General features: G+C 57.3%; 1 protein-coding gene across 1 annotated transcript in view; it reads left to right on the forward strand.

Moving 5' to 3' along the window:
• Nucleotides 1-1,369: 1,369 nt before the first annotated feature.
• The window catches only part of PAPPA2 (pappalysin 2), a gene marked incomplete at both ends in the record, with an annotated part of 84,182 nt that continues 73,144 nt past the window's right edge, over nt 1,370-12,407 (forward strand). Inside the window, 2 exons of the mRNA XM_084266572.1 lie at nt 1,370-1,880; nt 5,963-7,025. Of these exons, the coding sequence (XP_084122698.1) occupies nt 1,370-1,880; nt 5,963-7,025 (1,574 nt within the window). The remainder of the gene's footprint in view (nt 1,881-5,962; nt 7,026-12,407) is intronic.

Genomic DNA, 12,407 nt, shown 5'->3' on the forward strand with positions numbered 1-12,407 from the left:
GTGTGCTGGTGCAACAGCGTCTCTGGAACCAGGAGGAAAGTTTGGGGGGTTGTTTCCTCACTCGTGTGTGTGCTGTGAGCAGCGCTCACCTGGCAGCACTGGTGCCGTACCCTCTGGCAGGTTGGTGGGTAAGATACATCTCCCACCTGCTGCCCTGGGATGCCATTGAGGTTTGGGATTTGGGAATTTTTTTTTTGGCTTTTGGATGTGGCTCTTTTCTTCCTGCCCAGAGAAGGTGCCTCCAGCCCACCTTTCCGCACGTGCCGAACAGATGGGATCCTTGTTCGGGAAAGGAAAATTTAAAAAGAGAGAAAAAGTAGAGAAATCCCTGGCTGAGGTGGGAGGTGGGGAGGGGGGGGGAGGGTGGCAGTGGGTATCTCCACACACCCTGAGGTTGAGACCACTTCTCCCCTCAGTGGGAGAGAGTTCAGGATAGGGGTGTCCCCTCCTTTCGCCTTCCATCTACTCCCTCTCCCAGGTGATGGAGGAGGATGGAGGTGAGGTGAGCAAGCAGATATCACACCCTGAGCTACGACAAGAAAAAAAAAACATGGGCACGTTTCGACTTAGAAAGAAAAAACAACACACCCAAACAAATAAAAAGAAAGAAAGAAAGAAAGAAAAAAGAAACTAATTGCCAGGCTTCCGAGCAGAGGGATAGGAGCGGCAGCGAGCAGGGCTGTGGGGAAGGCTGATGGGTAAAGCCAAGGGCAGCCCAGGACAGGGCAGGTGCTGTCGGTGCTGCCCCAAAACCCCGGTGATGGGCATGGAATGCCGAGGGGACCCAACGCCATCCTGCCTGGGCGCTGGGTCTCCTGCATCCCCTCCCCGCTAGCATCCTGGGCAGAGCCCGGGAGGGCGGAGGGAAGGGAGGGCGATGCTCCGCTCGGGGTTTATTAGATTGCACATAATCATCTTTAAATAAGGCACCCCACCCCCCCACCTCCACACCCCTCCTCGTGGTGGGGGGGGGAGGGGGGGAGGAGATTGGGGGGGAAGCGGAGCGCCTCGGGGCTTTCTAGATAAGGGCGACCAACGCATCCCCGGCTCCCGCAGGCAGAGCCGGGCAGCGCCGAGAGCCGCGCAGGGGCCGCCGTACTCCGGGAACCCCGGCTGCAGACAGAAGGGGGTCCCCGCCGCAGTGCTCTCGCCCTCCTTCTCCTCCTCCTCCTCTTCCTCCTCCTCTCTCAGGAGCAGAGGGGAGGAGAGCGGTGCCGGAGAAAAGTTGGGGGCAGCGTCTGCGGCCGGGGTAGGATGCCACGGCGCTGCCGCCCGCCGCCCCCCTGAGTGCCCCCCATCCCTGGGAACGACCGCCCCCCCCCCCCCCCCCCCAACCCCCAACCAACACTCCCCTTCATCCCCAAGGAGGATGCTGCGCGACGGGGCCCCCCTGGCCGCGCTGCTGCTGCTTGCGGCGCTCAGCTTTGCCCGCGGGGACCCCCGGTTCCCCGATTCCCCGCCGGTCTCCGGCTGCGGGATGGAGGCACCGAACCGCCGTGCCGCCGCCGCCCCCCCGCATCACCCTTACGGGCTGTACCCCCAAGGTCCCAGCGCGCACGGGGTGCTCGGCGCTGCAGCTCCGCCGGGCTCCGGGCGGCCGCGGGGCCGGAGACCGCGGGGAGCGGCAGAAGGAGGCGGAGAGGAACCGAGGGGAGAGGCGGACGGCCAGGGCCGGAGGGAGGAGGAAAGGCTGCGTGGCCGGGAGCCGCAGGTGCCGAGCCCTCCCCGGGAGCGGTCGCTGCCCACCCTGTACTTCTCCGGTGGCCGAGAGCAGCTGGCGGCGCGGCCGGAGGCGCTGCCCGACATCCCGCGGGAGGAGTTCACGCTGGAGGTGTGGGTGAAGGCGGAGGGCGGACAGAGCAACCCGGCCATCATCGCAGGTAAAACCCGTCACGCCGGCGGGCGGGCAGGGAGGGATGGAGACCCGACCCGACACGACCCCCCTCCCCCCTTCCCCTCAAAACCCCGGTGAGTAGCTCGCCTGCCTTCTCCGCTGCGCAGGTGACACCCTGCGCCCCCACCCGCGTCCGCAGCACCCCGGGCGTGACAGAGCTCCCCTTCCCTCGAGACCAAACCCTAAAACATCCCCTCCCTTTCCGCCCCCCTACCCCCCTCCCCGTCCTTCCAGCCCGGCCCCTCCCGGTTCCTATCTAGTTTCTCCTTCTTCCCCCTGCCGGGAGCTGGAATGTCCCTTTGGGGTTCACGCTCCGCCCGACCCCTCCTACCCCTTCCCATACCCCCCCGTTCCTCCTTCCCCGGGGCCGCGGGCGTGCCGGGGGAGCTCTCCGGGATTCCCCGCCGGGCCAAGTGGCCGCGGTTCCCCGCGCTGCCGGCCAGGCTCCCGGCGGGTCCCCGGGGCGGGCGGCCGCACGGTGGCAGCCGCGCCGCACGCACGGCCCCGGCAGCATTTTCCCCCAACTCCCCCCCCTCCAATCCCACCCCATCCCGGGCTGCCGGCCCCCGGGGCTCCGCAGAGCGGCGCCGAGGGCAGAGAGCGGGCGCGGATGCTTTTTCTACCGGGAATTATCCCATCACATCACACCCCCCCACCAAGCTGAGAGCGGGCAGGTGCTTGAGAGCCTAGGGACAAGGGGATGGGGCACGGAGCGAGGCGGGTGTCCCCTCCAGGACAGGGCTTTGCGGCTGGGTACAAGCAGGGCAGGGCAGGAGATGCCCGGCAGGGTTGGGAGGGGAACTGGAGGGGCTGGCAGCACCAAGGTGTGTTATTGATGCAGTAGGGATGGCTGGGGTCCCTCTGGGGACTGCCGTGTTTTGGGGGAACCCCTTCTCTACCCTAACTCTGCCCCTTCCACCAAACCCCCTGCTACTCCACAAGGCCCTGTTGGTTAGTTGGCAGCTGGCTCATCAGGATGGCAGCCACATCTGTGCAGGGGAGGAGAAGTAGGAGGGACAGGGTGGCGGCTGGGTGGCACAGGGGGAAAACAGCCGTGTACAAAGGAAACAACCCAATGTTTCCCTCAGTCTCTGCCTTCCCATGGGGGTCCCAGCTGCCCCCCCCCCCCCCCCCCAGCAGGCAGTGGCTCAGGATGAGGGGAACTGGCTTCCCAGACATGGCATTGGCAGCACATCTGTTTGCATCTGGAGGTCTGGCCTGCAGGTGTTGGGCTTTACTCTTCCCAGTGCACGCGTGTGTGAGCGTGTGTGGTTATTAACTTTCCTTTGGGTTTTTTTTCTTCCCTCGTGGAGGGTGGGACTGTTTGTTAGCACCTCCACCACCCCCCATGAGCGCTGGCACTCAGGTGGGTAATATCCCCCTGTAACATCCCCTGGTAATATCCCCTGGTAATAGCCCCCAGCCTCCGTGCTCCAGGGTTTGAATCAGCCCCAGGAACCTCCAGCTGTCTGAGTCACTTGTCGGCTTCCCACCCTCTCCCTGCAGCTGGGACCACGAGGCCCAGATGAGGGTGGTGAAGAGGGACAGGCCAGCACCCCAGCACCAAAGCTGCTTCATGTGAGCAGATGATGTAGGCAGCTGCCAGCCCATCGACAGGCACCGAGTCGGCTGCTGATCTGCTGCTCCTGCTCTGTCGAAACTTGATGCTCCAGGTGTCAGCATGTGAGGGAAGGCGGGAGGGAAGAAGAGTGGAGCTGAGCATCTCCCAGCATCATTGCCTGGGAAATAAGGCCAGGCTGAGCAGCTCTGTCTGGGCAAAGCAATCTGTCCTGCTGGCTGGTGTGACTGCCACCTGCACTGAAGGCTTAGGAGTTGAGGATTTGTTCCCATAGACATCACTTTTGCCTTACAGCCCACATGGGTGGGGCTCTTTGTCCCTCTTAGTTGCACAGGGGAGGGGATGTCTGCTGGGGTATAACCCCAGTGTGCACCGGGAAAGGAGAGCGGTCCCTCTTCCACATCCTTCTCATTTTGGGGAACAGATGAGAGTCCTTTCACATGATGTAATCTCTTTTTTCCACCCTTTTTGTGTCCCATCCATCCAGGCCTGCTCTGCTTTTGGTGAACCCCAGGGAATTCCCCCTTGTGCCAGGCTGAGATTTGGTTTCACTCACAGCAAAGATGGTTTTCTTTTGGCATTATTTATGTCCCTTTGGTGAAATTTCCAGACCTGATTTTAGGCTTGTTTAAAGTTCTTTTGGCCAATTTTGAACTCGTGAGACACTTCCAGGCTTGGCCCCAGAGTGGGTTTGCAAGGATGCTTGTTCACACTTGCCCCAGAAGGCCATTCCACCCCAGTTTTGCCTATGTGTTTAACCAAACTTGGGGCTCTGAATCCTTACAGGGTGAAACGTGAGTTTTCCTAAGAGAGGAGGTACCAAGCGCTGTCTCCTCAACCCCTGTGAGGACCAAATAACCGGAAGATGGCCTTTGAGCATGCAGGTCTAAGCACCTTCCATTCAGCCTCCAGCCCAAAAGTGCTCTCCGGCTTTGCCTTCCCACACCCACAAAGCTCCCTTGCCTGACTCCTGCTTTTTTGGCTTTTCATCTCAGCTTCTCCTGGTCTTCCTGCTTCTTCCCTTTCACAAACCACCAGAAAACAAGAGTTGGCCAAAACCTATCCACCCACAGAGGCTTTGTGTGCTGCTGCCTTTGTAGTGAGTGGTGGTAGAGATCTGCGCTCAGGGTGGTTACAACTGTGGGGCAGCCAAGAGGCCACCACCCATCTCTTCCTCTGTGAAAGGGATGGATGGAGGGAGGGGTGCTGCTTCCGGGGGTGAGTGGGGCATGAAGTGACCTTAACTGGCAACATTTATGAGGGCTGGCAGGGGAAATGTGAGGTCACGGTAACCTGGCTTCAGTCACATCCCCTGGGTGAAAGCCAAGAGGTCTTGCTCTTCCTGCAGCTCCTGCTCCTTTACAGCTCTGCCTCTCTGCACCAGCCTCTTTGGGATCCTGGCAGCAGGTCTGGTTTCCCCACAGTGTCATGCTGAGCATCCCCAATGGACTGACAAGGCAGTGAGATAGTGTAGCAGTGCCTTGTTTTAGCCCGCGATGTTCTGATGCCACGGAGATGGGCAGGCTGTGTGTGTCAGGGGCAGGAGAACCTGTGCAGTGAGGTGGAGATAGAGGGAAAAGTGGGCTGGAGAGTAAGAAATATCGCAGCGAGAGCATGAAAAGGGCTCCAGGCACAGCAGTGGGTTTCAGCAGCGTCAGGGTACTGTTGCATATGGAAATGATTTGCTGGGGTGGGGAGCAGGAGGGCAGGGGCTCCTAGAAGATGCTACTGGTAGTGCTCAAAGTGTGCCTTTGGGCTTGCTCACCCCAGCCGGTGACCCTGTGGACGACTTCAGGAGCCCAGAAGCATTTATTTCGAGCAGCGTCCACTTTCCCTCACCAACATTTAAGGGCTTTACAGTCCACAGGCATTCAGTGCCTGCATCTCAACCCTGAGCACTCAGAGTTTTGGGGAAAGTCAGCAAAGCCTCAGGTTTTGCTCAACTGAAAACACAGCTTTGCAACATGCTTGGGCTCACAGGGAGTTGTTTTTCCTGGGGATGGATGTGTGCCCTGGGGTCTGAGGAGTGCACCTGCCCAGCTGGAGGCAACACATCCCTCCCTGCCCCTCACCAGTCTGTGCTGGATCCATGACTGGGAGGAAAGCTGGAGCATCAAGGAGAACTGTAAATCTGCCTGGAAGCTGTTGGGGAAGCGGTCCCCAGAGGAGATTGTTTTGTTTTGGGTTGCTGCACTCTAATTCTTAAAAGCTTTGACCTGCGGATAAAAAGCTTCGCCTCTTATCCCAGCCCACAGGAGCAGTCCTATGGGGAGCTGCTCGGAAACACCTCGTTCTTCGGCCTCTCCTCCTCATCTGTGTGCTCTTCCTCCCTTCTCCGTTGTGCCTTTCCAGCTCTGCCATCCCTCCTGGCTACTCCACCAAAGAGTTTGGATGCAGCCTGGGGTCACCCCTGCTGCCCAGCAGTGATGCTCTCTGGTCCTCACCATCTCTCCTCTCTCTCTCTCTCTCTGTTCCCGTCCCCACTGCAGGCATCTTTGACAACTGCTCGCACACGGCCAGTGATAAGGGCTGGGCGCTGGGCATCCGCGCCCTGCAGCTCAATGGCAAGAAGGACGCTCGCTTCTTTTTCTCCCTCCGCACGGACCGGGCAGCCGCTGCCACCGAGGTGACCTCCTACCACCGCTACCGCCCTGAGGCATGGACCCACCTGGCCGCCAGCTACGATGGGCAGTGGATGGCCCTCTACGTGGATGGGGCACGGGTGGGCCGTGCCGGTGGGCAAGGGGGACCCCTACACAGCACCTTCATGGCCTCCTGCCGCACACTGTTGCTGGGAGGAGATGCCTGGGGCACAGTGCACACTTTTCGGGGACACCTGGCCAGACTGGCCCTGTGGCAGATCGCCCTGTCCCAACATGATCTCCAGCGTCGCTTCCTAGAGGGGGCAACCAGAGGGATGGCGGGGCTGGCTCTTGCCACCGGCTTTGCTACCCCGGAGCATCACTGGGTGCCTTTTCGGGAGGGTGCCTTCCCCCGGCAGCGGGTGCTGCCATCCCCACCATCCCCGGTCCTGCGGCCACTGGGCCCCCCAGCCTGCGGGATGACTGCCTGTGATAATGTGGAGCTGGTCTCCCACTACAACCGGCACTGGCCACTGAGGAGTGGGAAGGCGGTGCGGTACCGGGTGGTGAACCTGTTAGAGGACGGCGGCGGGCGGCCAACAGTCACCCGGGAGCAGGTTTGGTGGCAACACCGGGCGCTGAGCGAAGCTTTCCGACCCTACAACATCTCCTGGCAGCTCAGCTTGCTGGAAGTACGCAACTCCTCACTGCGCCGCCGCGCTGTCCTCCTGGGCTGCGAGCCCAGCAAGGTGGGCAATGAGCGCTGCGACCCCGAGTGCGAGCATCCCCTGACTGGCTATGACGGCGGGGACTGCCGCCGCTCTGGCCGCTGCTTCTCCTGGAAGCGCCGGGATGGCGTCTGTCACATGGAGTGCAACAATATGTTGGATGACTTCGATGATGGTGACTGCTGTGACCCACGGGCCACCAATGTGACCAGGACCTGCTTCGACCCCGACTCACCCCAGCGGTAGGTATGGGGCTTATGGGGGGTGTGGGGTGTGCAGCACATCGAGGGATGGGGTGCACCTTCTTCCCAACGCCCAATGGCATCGTTTCTCACCAGCTGCTTTCCAGCGTGGAAAGGCCGGGAGGGTTTTCCTGCAGGGATGGGTGCGCCGTGCCATCAAGGGCAATCAATCCTACGGCATGGGATGGCACCCCTCTGTGCTGCCCTGACATTGCATGTCCTTCTTCCCCCCCCCCCCCCCCCCCCCCCCCAAAAAAAAAACCAAGTGGGGGTTATTACACCGGGGGATTCCCAGTGCTGGTCTTTGGTCACATGCCAGCGGGACCGCAGACATCTCCAGGGTGGGCAGAGCAGCCCCAAGCACAGGGTGCTTCTTCCCCAGACCCCCCCACCATGCAGTGGAGGGATTGCTGTCACTTCCCTGCCTGCCTTCCTTGGATGTGTCTAAAAGCTTAATTTCTTAATTTGTATCCAAAGTGCCTTCTCCTGAGTGCCACATGTTTGACTGGGAGCAAATCCCCCCATCTCCAGGTAAAGGCATGGGGAGGCAGCTCTGCGCCTTGACTGCACACCACAGGTGCAAGACACCCTGCACAACCCACGGCACTCTGCGGAGTGTCAACATGGGGTGTTGGGGGACCCCTGCTTTCCCCAGAGCCCTTTGGAAGCAGTGGCTGGGGTGGGATGGAGAGGGGGGACCCCCTCCCCCCCGACATGATGGGGGACCACGTGTCAGCGGGGACAGTGTCCTCAGTGTGGTTGGCAGCTCACACGCGTCTTCTTTCCTCTTCGGAGCCTCTGAAGTGCCAGCAGCCCTGCTGATGGCTTCCAGCAACCGGGGCTCTGCCAAATGTGCTTTCTGGCTGGAGACAGGGAAGGGAAAAAAAAGTCATGGCTTTTCCTTCTTTTCCTTCTTTTTTTTTTCCCTCTTTTTCTTTTCTTTTTTTTTTTTTTTTTAAAGCCTTTTCTGTCTCAGCAGCAGAGAAAATTGCTCATTCCCTGCTGCCGGCTCCTGGTAATGGGCAGAGGTGCCCACCAGAGCAGGAGCGGTGCAAGGGAGGGCTTTAGGGGCATGTTGCTCCTTTGATCTTCTTTCTCCATCACCTCTTTTTTTCCCCACCCCTGAGCTTTGGGAGCAGGTAGACTGTGGCTGTAAATCCCTTTTTCCCAAGCCAGCTTCTTCTCTCTGCTACGTCCCAGGTGGGACACTGAGGGAAGAGAGGAGTAGCTCTGCCCAGGCAGTGGTGATGGGAGAGGATCAGGGCATCCCTCCATCCCTTCCCAAGCCTTTCTCACACATCCTTCCGTTGTGAGTAGGACAAGGAACCTTTCTTCCCATGCATCTCTCCAGCCATGGAGCCGTACACCCTGTTTCTTCTCGAGCACCCTGGAGAAGATATTCTCCAACCCTTGGAAGTCTCTTTGGTGATGGGCCACCATTGCCATGCTATGCCTGCCCTTTCCTGGTGAGCAAGCATGGGCTTTCCAGAGCACTGGGGAGGTGAGCAACTCCTGCCTGCACGATGCCTCTCCTGCCTGCACGATGCCTCTCCTGCCTGCATGAGGGCTTTCTGCTCGTAGTGGCCACCAGCATCTGATACTGCTCGGCCTTTGCTTCAGCAGGGCATGGGCTCGGTCCTTGCCCTCTGTGCATGCAGTTAGAGAAATGTTTTCATCCTCAGACAAGAAGGGCTCCACCTTAAATTTAAAAAGGCCAATTTTTTTTCTGGTATGAATCAGGGCTTCCATTTGTCAGGATTTTCCCCTGAAAGTTGGGATAGGGAAGGAAAAAATCAACCCCAACAAAACAACAAAGCAAAACAAATCAAAAACCTTGCTTCTGTGGGAAAGGAATGGGAACACGAGGGAAATAACAAAGCTTTTGCAATTTTCCTTCCGCAGACCTCATTGGTCTGCACAAGAAGACAGGACACATTGTAGGATAAGAGGAAATCCCGCCTGCCCAGTGTTTGGGAAGTGTGGGGGCACGAGTTGAATCCTGCTGCTGGTGGACACTCACCCTCCCTGGGATCTTCCCTTCTCAGGGTACCCTGGCTCCCTGTGGGAAGAATATAGAAGTTTTTGGGAAAAAGGATGCTGTGGAAAGCCACAATTAAAACTCATTAGTCTTGGTAGCGATTAAGTGGATATTCATTATTGCAGCACTGGGCAGTGCAGGGCATCACACCTCCTAATGTGCACATTGTAAATGAGCAGTTGCACAGCTTTTATAGGAGGCATATGTGCATATTTATAATATGTGTGTATTTGCAATATATGCATATTAGCAATATATGCATATTCATAGGGCTTCCATTAGAAGAGCTAATTATCACTCACTCACCTACCCCACCCCAAAAATCTCTTGGTGGGCTTCAAAGACATTTGATGGCTGTTTTCTTCATTTACTCCTATTCATTACAGGTCCTTTTGGTGAGCTTCAGCTTTTCTCTTGCTAACAAAAGCCACAGAGCTGGTTCTGCAGACTCAGGGCACCCTCCTGTTCTTCTTTCTCCCTCTTCCTTGACCTTTCTGATCAAGGTGGCAAGACAAAAATTTGGGGGTTCCTTTCATGGAGTAAATAGCTCTGCTGTATTTCGGTTCAAGGCTTTCCCAAAGGGCGGGTTGGATGTGGTTCTTAGGAGTGAGACACCGGGAAACTTCTTACTAGCATACAGATTTTGATGAGGGATGTCACTACCTTGTCTTGACTCTCTTACACACTTGTGCAAAGGCTTTTTACCATGTCCCTCACCTAAAATCTCCTTTCTTTGGGCTGCAGCTTTGAGAAAGGCAAATCGCATTTCCAGGGGGAGAGACCGTTCCTGAAGAACAGCAGCAGCACTAGTCCTTAGCTGGTGGACATCTTGGTGTACTTTCAGGGCTACCCTTGGTGCTAGCATACAGCCTTTCTCATGCTTAGTCAGGGGGGGAAATGAGGTTTGGGAAGATGATAAAGTTCTGGTGGGGAGGAACCCGGCCATAGCCAAGGTAGGAGCCAGCTCCAGGGCAGGGGATGATGCTGATGGGACAGCAGCTTTGATGTGTGCAAATCCAGGTCACCAAGGCATCTTGCCTGTGCCTCCTTTAGTAGTGCATGGGACAAGACAGGTCCTGCTGTGCCAGGACCCAACTGGGCAAAACACACTGGTGCGACCACGTGCTTGTGCGTGGGCATCCCTGCAAGACAACACAGCTGGAGCCACAGGCAGCAAATCACGGACTTCCCATTCACCCTGACCCACCGTACGGAGAGCAAGGGCACACGCAGGAGAGCTGCTGTCATCCTGCACTCGTCTAACAGAGCTTTACAAGAGACACACAGGGAGTAAAACCCGCCTTGATTTGCTGCAGACAGGCGCCTTCTCCCAGCGCCTGAGTGCTGTTGTGATTGGTGCTCTTGGAAGAAAAGCAGCAACAGCTCATTAGCAGCAATTAACACTCAATGAGGGTCCTCCTCGGGCAGTTAGTCAGCGAGAATCTCGTCTGTGACACAGCTGGTGTGGAAGGAAAACCCGAAGGGGAGCCTGGAGAGCTCAGTGGGCGCGGGCAGAGCTGTGGGCTCTCCATCTCGCTGCCCCAAAGCAGCGCAGAAGTCACCGGAGTGACTGGGGGAGGTGAAAAACATCTCCAGGCTCTTGGTGGTCTCCTCTGGGATGACCGCAGCTGTGGCATCGAAGCGTGTACCTGATTAACAAGATGCTTGATGGGCTTTAATGCGAGCTTAGCTGGCCTTCCCGTCCTAAGGGAAGGGGGTTTAATTGGGTTGAGGCTGTTTGGGAGCAGCCCCCCCGCTGTTTAAGCGGCGTGTTCAAAAGCTGATCCAGATTAGCATCACCGAACGCCTCTTACGGAGGGTGAAGGGATCGCTCCCAGCTATTTCCTGGCACTTGAGCAGCCCATTGTCAAGAGATGTCTGGCTGAATTGGGACTAGGTTGGTAGAGTAACAGCCGTAAAAGTAAGAGCAGTTGAGGGAAGGGTGGTGTCTTGGGGTAACTGCTGACCTGCTCTGACCTTAAGCCCATCCGGTTGATAAAACAACGTGTAAATTAGCTGCTGGCTTTGCCTCCTTTTGCTACAGCAGCCACTTGGCAGATCTCTCACGGTGGAAGAGGACAGGTATGTGTAATGGTCTTTTAAAATCATTGGTGGCTTCGGAAACAACCTGAGGCCACCAACACTGCTGCAAGGGGTAGGTTGAACTGGAGGTGGTGGGCATATCTGCTGTTTGGTTACTTGGAAGGGTGGGTGGAGACGGCGTGTTACCTGCAAGCTATTGAACTGGGCTGCCTGTGAGGTGTGGAATGGAAGAGACCATCTGCTTTCCTGATGTTTCCGTGAGGAAAGCGTGGTGAGGAGATGCTCCTGCTCCTGCTTTTTAGCTGCCTCGGGCACCTCTTGGAGTCCCACTGACCTGTACCAGGTATTAGCTTGGGGTTCCAGAAGGACCAAGTCTCAAGTAACTGGACTTCAGTCTCGGGGCTTGTAGGTGTGGTGAGGAGTTGGGTGCTTTAGGGGCCCTAAAGGTGCCAGTGACAGGTCCACCGGCTTCTGAGCTCATTGCTTCTCCTCTCTAGCACACTTACTGGGACTGGGGAGGTGTAGTAATTAACAGGGTTTTTTTGCTGGAACCTGATCATTTCTCGGCAGGTGTTTTAAAGTTTCGTGAGAGTTGTTGGATTTAAGCTTATGAAAGGAAGAGGTAGATGCAGGCTGTAACATCAAACGATGAGAGGTCTCTGCATGGAGAAGGTCAGGAGTAGCAGTGGATGTGGTGATGGGTCCTCCAGCATGAAGGCATGGAGGAGGATGTGGCAAGACCAGGGTCTGACTCAGCCCATCCGTGGCATCAGGCTGCTGGCACTGAAGGAGTTACTTTTTTTTTCTGGTGAGGGGAGAGGTGGCACGAAGGTGCAGCTGTCCAAGGGACTGTGCAATGTCTTGGGAGCACTGGTTGAGAGCAGATGGTGCTCTATCGCAGTGGATTCTGGTGGGGCCAGAGCTCTGTTGTGTTACCCCAGGGAGTGGGGCTGGAAGAAGGGCATGAATATGTGTGGGTCCAAGGGCTGATTCCAGCCCCTGGCTTCAGCACTGGCCAAAGCAGCCTGCTCTGTATAGCAAGCTGCAGCATGCTGCTGATGTGCTCAAATCTTCTCCTGTGCGTTTTGGGGTGGTAAAGGTGGGGAATAAAACCTATAGCAGTATGCACTTCTTCCCAAGGTAGAAGGCGAGGGGGGATTGTTAATTTCTAATTAGTCCCTGTTAGAGGAGGAATCTTGCTCACTCCCATGAGCCTTCTGGCAAGCATGGAGCTTCCAGGCAGCTTGTTTCTCCAGGAACCTGCTAGGTCCCCCCCCAAGGTGGCTGCATCTCCACGGGAG

Source organism: Gallinula chloropus (assembly GCF_964237585.1).
Source record: "Gallinula chloropus genome assembly, chromosome: 6".
Classification (NCBI taxonomy): domain Eukaryota; kingdom Metazoa; phylum Chordata; class Aves; order Gruiformes; family Rallidae; genus Gallinula; species Gallinula chloropus.